The sequence below is a fragment of the Myotis brandtii genome, unplaced genomic scaffold, assembly GCF_000412655.1.
Source record: "Myotis brandtii unplaced genomic scaffold, ASM41265v1 scaffold410, whole genome shotgun sequence".
Classification (NCBI taxonomy): Eukaryota; Metazoa; Chordata; class Mammalia; order Chiroptera; family Vespertilionidae; genus Myotis; species Myotis brandtii.
The window spans coordinates 2,131,818-2,140,046 of record NW_005365764.1 but is presented as its reverse complement, the minus strand read 5'-3'; the positions used below and the strand labels follow the sequence as shown (position 1 = coordinate 2,140,046).

At 58.0% G+C, this 8,229-nt stretch overlaps 1 protein-coding gene across 1 annotated transcript in view; it reads right to left on the bottom strand.

Moving 5' to 3' along the window:
• Nucleotides 1-8,229, bottom strand: part of LOC106727340 (chromosome unknown open reading frame, human C1orf167) — an 18,703-nt gene that overhangs the window by 9,654 nt on the left and 820 nt on the right. Inside the window, exons 2-9 of the mRNA XM_014545454.1 lie at nucleotides 6,773-7,833; nucleotides 6,377-6,420; nucleotides 5,893-6,067; nucleotides 5,098-5,234; nucleotides 3,431-3,573; nucleotides 2,843-3,029; nucleotides 1,108-1,295; nucleotides 452-623 (exon numbers count right to left, since the gene is read on the bottom strand). Coding sequence (XP_014400940.1) covers nucleotides 452-623; nucleotides 1,108-1,295; nucleotides 2,843-3,029; nucleotides 3,431-3,573; nucleotides 5,098-5,234; nucleotides 5,893-6,067; nucleotides 6,377-6,420; nucleotides 6,773-7,833 — 2,107 coding nt within the window. The remainder of the gene's footprint in view (nucleotides 1-451; nucleotides 624-1,107; nucleotides 1,296-2,842; nucleotides 3,030-3,430; nucleotides 3,574-5,097; nucleotides 5,235-5,892; nucleotides 6,068-6,376; nucleotides 6,421-6,772; nucleotides 7,834-8,229) is intronic.

Genomic DNA, 8,229 nt, shown 5'->3' with positions numbered 1-8,229 from the left:
TTCACGTATTCATTTACAGTATTTATCCCGTGCCTGCCGCAGGCTGGGCCCCTGCACGGTGGGGAGACAGAGGCGAGGAGACAGATATAGTTCCCGCCCCAGGAGGCTCCCACTGAGCTGGGAGCTGGGGGAGAGGCGATTCTAGAGGCTGGAGAGGGAGAGGTGATTCTAGAGGCTGGAGAGGGAGAGGCGATTCTAGAGGCTGGAGAGGGAGAGGAGCTTTAGACCAACTTCCCCATCAGGTTCCAGCCACCTGGGTAGGACTCGGTGTCTGTCCCCACAGCTCTCTGCTCAGTCACTGTCTCAGTGTCCCTGGGCTACCTCCCCTGCCCCCACACCTGCTGGGTACCACCTGTGCCAGGCCCCCTGCTGGAGCCACTGGGGGGAGCGCCGCTCATGGGCCCACCCGGCCCCAGGCCCAAGCCCAAGCCACAAGCCTGTGGACACCTACTCAGCCCGCTGGCGCTGGGAGAGCCTTGCCCTCCAGAGCAGCAGCACCCCGTGGAGGGCCCGTCTTGGGCAGGCTTTCTGCGGGGAGCCCTGGCCTCGCTCCTGGGGCAGCCCCTGGGCCTGGGCCACCCACCTCAGGCCTCCAGGGGCTGAGCTGCCCAGGTCCATGTTCCCTGAGAAGCAGTCAAGAGACACATCAGCCATGTCCCCCGTGACCTCCCTCTGCCCAAAGTCATTGATGGCTGCTGCCTCAGGCCCTCCCCTAAGACCTCTCCACTCATAGGGCACTTCACCCTCCCACACCCCAAACCCTCCCCTCCAGGCACCTCAAAGATCCCATCTGTCCTGGCCGGGCTTTGGTGGGGACAGAGGCCGTGCCCTCCACTCACCACAGGCGCTTCCCGGGAGCAGGGGCCACATCCCTTCCTGGTGGAAGATGAACCAAGTCTCTGGCTTAGAGGAGCTCACGATGGGAACAAGGTCCCGCTAGGGCGCGCCCACTCCCGGGACCCCTCCTGGACCCTCCCAGGCCCACCAGGCTGCACCCTGAGGAAGGTCCCAGTTCCATCACCTCCCATTTCAACAATCCACAATTCACCTCGGCCCCCTGCAGCAGGACCTTAAGAGACTGGGGTGGAGGGAAGAGGAGCCCTCAGCCTCCTCGCTCACCCACCTTCTGCCGGCAGAGGGACAGCTGGGTCACCTTCGCCCCATCCGAAGCCCGGAGCTGCTTCATCCACACCCACTGTTTCAGGCACATCCTCAGGGTTCCCATCTGGCGGTCAGCCAGGTGCTCCCGGGGCTGGGCCCCTCTTTTCACCGACCGCCGCCAGGCCCTGAAGCACCTGGGAGAGCCAAGAGGAAGTGCAGGCACTGGTTGCAGGTGCAGGTGCTACAGCCTCCTGTCAAGCGCCAGACTCACTACTTCCCCTCTCGGGGCCTCAGCTCTCTCATCTGTAAAATGGGGCTGCAGGAAGGACCTGACACCATCACCTCCACGTGCCTGGGTGGCCTCCGCAGCCTCCTACCTGGCTGCCCTCATCCACTCTTGGCCCCTCCAGTCAGTTCCTACTCAGTAACCGAGTGATTTTTAAAACAAATCTCAAATCAAATCATTGTATTCCCCTGCTGAAATCCTCCAGTGGCAGCCCCTTGCTTGTATGATAAAATGTCAACCCCTCCCCAAGCCTGCAAGGTGCTCCCCACACCTTTCCAACTTCATCTCAGCTGCAACTTGTCTGCTGTTCTTGGAGTTTTCTGTGCTTTGCTGTCACAGGGCCTTTGCACAGGCGGTTCCCTCTGCCTGGCGCTCTCACCGGCTCTCCCTCCGCTAGTCAACCATTCATCCTTCACACCTCCGCTCAACCCTGGTCGAGGTCAGCACCCTCAGTTTAAATGTTCTCACAGGAAAAACTCTCAGGGGGATGCAACCAGCAAAATGCAGACAGCGGGCAGCTATAGGGTTTCTTCAGCAGGCAAATTGCAAGGAAAAAGAGTTCAGAGGGCCCACAGCTCACAAAGACTTGAATGACTTCTCGACCAATTCCAACATGTGGACCTAATTTAGATCCCGATTCAAATAAACTGGAACAAGATGGATGCTTGTAAGACAACTGAAAATCCGAATGCTGAGCAGATCCTTGCTGGGATTAAGGAATCACTGTTCGTTTTCCAGGTGTGAGCATGGCCTTGTGGTCAGGTTGTGTACTAGAGTCCTTATCTTTCAGAGATGCTACGGAAATAGCTATGGGTGGATGGTGTGAGGCTTGGGGTTTGCGTCACGGTAACGTGGAGGGGGAGTAATCGGAGTGCACCCGAAAGGAGCTTTCTCAGGAGGTGACTTCCTTGAAGCTGGGTGATACACAGGTGTACTATACCATTTTCTTTAGTTTTGTGTAAGACAAAATGTTCCGTAATTTAAACGTTAACAACAAGGAAGAAAACTCATAGATCCATGTTTCTTCCCTTCACAACACTACACTCAGGGGGTGTTCGCACACCCGCCCCCCTTGTGACCGCTAATTTCCTGTCTGTCCCCACCTGGCCAGGGTTCCACGTGGGACAGGTGCCCACTGGCACTCAGCTTTACTTGTAACTGCCTTCACAACACTACACTCAGGGGGTGTTCGCACACCCTACTTGTGACCACTAATTTCCTGTCTGTCCCCACCTGGCCAGGGGTTCCACATGGGACAGGTGACGACTGGCACTCAGCTTTACTTGTAACTAACCCCCAGCTCCTGGGTGGTTTCTAGCAGGTCTCAGGCTCTCCGTAAACCGTAAACCGCAGCTGTTTTCATTTCTCTTTCATCTTTGTCTCTCAAGACAAGGAGGAGTCAACGTCTGCCTCAGGGAAGGCGATCCCCCTCCCACCCCTCCCCCTTCTGCCTACCTGCAGAGCCAGGCTCTCTGATGCTGGGGGGCCAGGGGGGGCACCCAGGCTGTATCTGCGGCAGGAGGGCCCCAGGCCTGGGAGGGCCTCCCCATGCTCTGAGTCCTCAGCGTGGCCCCGGAGGCCTCTCCCTGGACCCCCTTCTCCTGCCTGGCCCATTCCTCCTGCTGGCACCGCAGGAGGAAGACTGTAAAGGGAGGGGTGAGAGAGGGAGTGAGCAGAGGGGAGGACACCTGGGACACCTCCTCATCTCTGGGCTTGTTTCCCTGTGAGTGAATGATGTCTAAGGTCTAACACTCAAGCTTCTGCTGGGCCTGTGCCAGCGTCAGAGGCACACCAATATAAACTGTGTGTCTTCGAGCTAGTCCCTTAATTACTCTGTGCCTCAGTCTTCCCATCAGTGAAATGGGCACAACACCTTGCCGAGGTCACCGTGAGGCTCAAATGAGATCGTGTCTGGGAAGTTGCCAGCGTAGGTGCTCAATGAACACTCATCCACTCAGGACCCCCTGCCCTCCCCTGCCCTGTGTGGGGACTCAGCCCTGCCCAGCTCCATCTGCCCTGCTTTCCCGGGGCCCCACATCTCACCAGCCATCCGTCGCAGGGCCTGCAGGATCTGGACCCTCCCATCTCCTCCATCTGGTCTCGGCCCAGAACGTGATGGAATTGGCCGGGCTCCTGCCTCCTCCCTCAGGCTCTCTGGGCTGAGAGTGAAGTTGCCCAGAGAGAACCTGATGCCCAGGGCCCAGGGAAGGCACACGATCCAACTGTCCACCCCAGCCCGGGGCGGATCCTGCCCGCCCGCAGGAGCACGGGGCGCTGAGCCACCTGCTGTTCTCTTCCAGGCAGTGCACTTATCCCTGATCACACAAGGGATCTGGGGAGGGGGTTCTGCTTTTGCTTCACTCTCTTCAATACTATTTGGATTTTTCACAACAAACATGTATTCAATGGATATTATTTAAATTATTTTAAACCCATTTTTAAAATTAAAAATAAGAACAAAAACAATACATCACAGTAGTGAAAAATTGAGGAAATGCAGAAAAAAAAATAGCCAACTTAATCCCTCTATTGCAGAGATAAGCACTATTTGCATTTTATCTTTTTGGAGGTTGGGGTCACCATCTTAATCATTTTTTTGTTGTTGTTGATCCTCACCCAAGGATATTTTTCCATTGATTTTTAGAGAGTGGAAGGGATGGGGAGAGACAAAGAGAGAGAAACATAGATGTGAGAGAGACATGTCAATTGGTTGCCTCCCACATGTGCTCTGAGGGACCATGGAGGAGCCTGCAACTGAGGTAGGTACCCTTGCCCGGAATTGAACCCTGGATCTTTCAGTCCTTGAGCTGACGCTCTATCCACTGAGCCAAATCGGCTAGGGCCATCTTAACCATTTTTAAGTGGACAGTTCAGTAGTGTTAAGTCCATTTGCATTATTGTGCAACATTTTAGTCTTTTTCCTTCTGGTCTTTTTTTGTGCCCTGTTTTAGGTGCATAGAAAAATATCTTAGCCAGCACCGGTTTGGCTCAGTGGATAGAGCGTTGGCCTGCGGACCGAAGGGTCCCGGGTTCAATTCCGGTCAAGGGCATGTACCTTGGTTTCGGGCACATCCCCAGTGGGGGGTGTGCAGGAGGCAGCTGATCGATGTTTCTCTCTCATCGATGTTTCTAACTCTCTACTCCTCTCCCTTCCTCTCTGTAAAAAATCAATAAAATGTATTTTTAAAAAATATCTTAGATACTATTTATTCATTTTTCTTTTTCATTTAACATTGTCATAACTATTTTTCCTTGTCATCAAAAATTCTACACACATGTCCATAAAAATACTTCCAGGAATGGGGACCCGTGGGGAGGGGGATGAAATTTCCAACTATATTGGATGTGTTTTCAAATCAAGCATGCATGACTGTCATGATCAGAAATAAAAATGAAAAGTATTGAAAAGAAAAATAAAGGAAAAGAGAGTGGGGAGAAAAACTTTAAATCTTCATAAACACCATGCGGAATGGTTGCCAAATAGTCATCACGTAGTTAAATGGGAATTTTCTCACTCACTGGGCATTGAGGCTGTGTCAACGCTTTTACAAGGATAAATAATGCTGTGATGGACATCTTTCTGCACAAACCTGTGTCCACGTCTGCTGGTTGCATCCTCCTTCTCTTGTTGGGGAGAGGGACGGGGGACGAGGAGGGAGGCTGCCAGCACTGCCCAGCCACACTGACCAACCCGGGGTGTCCCCACCTACCTGCTTCTCTGGGCGGGGTCCACCCCTGGCTTCCTTCCTGAGGGACCTGGGGGCTGGCCTCCCCCAGAGGGTGGGGGTCCTGGGCCAGCCTGGAAGTGGGGCTGCCCTTGTTTCTGCTGCTGAGCCAGGTTTCTCCACTGGATCAGGAGGGAAGGGAAGAGGGACGTTGGCTGCAGCCTCCAATGTGCCCTGAGAGGGAGCACCAGGGAGGCGCAGGGACAGGGGCCAAATACTTCTCTCAGACTCCAAAGCCTATGGTCTCAACCACTAGACAACCCTGCCTCCTTGGAAATGCACGAGTGAATGGAGAGAGAGCAGCCCAGAGGCAGGGAGACCGAACTTGGAGCTGGGTCCTCCCAGAGCACCCCCTTTCCCAAGGAGGGAAGAGCACAGACGAGCCCTCCCAGTCCTGGCCTGCAACCCCCTCGTGGAAAACAGCAACTCTTACAGTACGTGGCAGAGTGCGAGCTATGTGCCGGGCATGTGCTGAGTCCTTTTATTCATTTAACCTCACCACAACCCTGAGGAGTATGTTCAATGATTATCCCATTTTAGAGATACAAGACCAAGGCACAGAGAGGTTAGGTAACTTGCCCACAGTCGCACAGCCAGAAAGTGTGAAAGAAAGAAAGATAGCAGCGGAGGCAGGATATGAGCTGAGGCAGAGCTGGTTCAGGTGTGGGCGTGCTCTCCTGGGGGTCACTCAGAAGGTAGAACCCGAACCCCAGAGGAACCTCCTCCCGAGCACACCAGTATTTCATCCCCTCCCCTCCACCCAACCTGGAGGTCCCTGACCTTTTGGAAGCTCTGGGCCAGAAGGGCCTTCCTGTGTCGGCCGCACGCCACCTCCAGGTGGGCCTCCTGGAGCCGCAGACCCCTGTGCCGCAGCCGCCCGTGGCCCAGGGCCACTGCCTGCCGCCTCCACACCAGGTGCTGCCACGCCCTGAAACATCTGGACAGCAGCTGCCAGCTGGGGATGGACGGGGCTGGTCAGGGGGTGGGCCTGCCCCTCAGCCCAGGGTGCAGCAGAAAGGGCTTCCCTCTATTGATGGCTTGGAAATCTCAGATGAGAAAGCTCTGGAGGCGGGAGAATGCCCAGCAGCGACAAGTCCCAGGAGCTGCTGTCCGTCCCTTCCCTGGGGGCCCGGAGGCCCCTGTCATCCCCAGTAGGGACAGCGTGGAAGTCCCTCCCCCTCAAGTCCCGTGTGGCTCCGCCATCAGGGCCAATCTCTATGAGGCAAAAGGGAGGGGAGCTGTCCAGCCCCAGCTGTGGCCTCACCGGGCCCTCTCGGACTCCAGGTTCACAAGATTTCCGGCTTTGTTCTTGGAAAACAAAAGGACAAGGCAGCCTTCAGGCCCGCAGCAAGCAGGACGGACACCCCTGCCCAGCCCACACCACGGCCTCCCTTTCTGACGAACCTGGCTGCTTGGAGTGAGAATTCCTGGGGGAGGCAGCAGCCCCCTGGAGCCCCCCAAAATCCTGCTCCCAGACTCCTCTGGCTGCTACAGGCAGGGCACTAGTGGCTGGGCCAAGGCCCGCAGACAGGAAGTGGCCTCCCCCCCTCCCCCCGCACCTGCTCCCTCGGGGCCTTCTCCCCTCCTTCCTGCCCAGGGAGGGCACCCCAGGCTGCCCGGAGAACGTGGGGGAGCACAGTCTGGCCTCTCTGCTGCCCACCTCTTGAGGGAGCAGGGAGTCCCCGGTCTGCCCCCTGCTGTATGCAGGCCTCTTTCCTCGCCTCAGAGGGTAGGCAGGAAGGACCCCCTGCACGGGGTCAGGGAAGCCCCCAGTCAGCACCTCCAAAGCGGTCTTCGGTGGCGACGCGGGCTTGCTGCTTGCCTGGACCCCCGGTGTCTCTGGGAGACTCACGGCTCCCCTGAGACCTCGGGGGTGTTTCTTTCTCTGACCGCAGAACGTGAGAACAGGCTCGGTGCACGGGGGGCCAGCAGGGAGGGCCTGGCCACCACTGGTCCAGGGCTCCTGTGGCGAAGGGCCTGGGGGTTCCTGGGCCCCCCAGCACCTGAGTCGGGCTGCCTCCTGCTCCAGGTGCTGCCCGGAGGCCAGCAGCCAGGAGGTGGCAGCCTGGGGTGGGGCCCGAGCCGGGCTCTTGACAGGGACAGCCAGGTCGTCCAGGGTGAGGGGTTCCCCCATGAGCCTGGAGGGCCAGTCCCCCAGGCCACCCCAGGATCTGGGGCCTGGCTGTGTGTGCCCATCATTGGGGGCATAGCACAGGGTGGGCCTGGAACGTGGGCAGGGCGTGTCTGTGGCCAGAAGCCAGAACGGCTTCAGGGTGGGGGATGGTTGAGCCTGTGGCCCTGGAGTTCGGGGGCTTCCCCGGGGCACCCCGTGAGGCCAGAAGCCTTCCTGAGGCTCTGACCAGGGGTGGGGGCTGCTGCGGCTTCCACACCTGGCCAGGCCGGCCTCCCGTGCGCTCAGGTTACTCTGCTGGACGGTGAACGCTCGCGCCCCCCACAGCGGGAGGACTCCCAGGGGCTGTAGGTTGCTCTGCTGCTGGAATCTCGAGTTGATCAGCCGGCCGGTCGTGTCCTTCAGGGCAAGGCCCAGGCGGGGCCTAGGGCTGGCCAGGTTGGTCTGGACTTGGCAGGGCTCCTGGCGAAGGGCTGCCCTTGGCGAGGGAGTGGTGGCCGGCTCTCCTCTCTGGGCCTGGCCCCTGGGCACCCACGGGCCGTGTCCACTACCCAGGACGACACCCAGGCTCTTTAGGAGTCTCCGTTGCTCTAAAGGGAGTAGAGACAGTCATGCCCTGAGTGGGGCGCTCAGGGTTCGGCTCAGGTGGGACAGGTGGGGCCGGTCAGGCCTCAGAGCCGGGAGGGACAGGGTCCCAGGCAGGAGAGAGCCTGGACGGCAGGGGTCTGTGTCAGCTCTGCAGACAATGGGCAGTGCCTGGGGGTCCTGAGCAAGAACAGTGACATGATCTGGCTGTGCCTGGCTGCTTGGAGCAGGGACGGGGCAGGGTCAGAGGCGAGGAGGGCAGAGGGAGGCTGGGGGACAGGGGGCTGTTGAGGGGGAGACAACCAGGTCTGGGGTGGCAGGGAAGGTGGAGAGAAGACAGATTCAGATCCGCTGTGGAGGCTTAGAGGAGCGAGGCAAAGGGGAGAGTGAAGGACCAATGC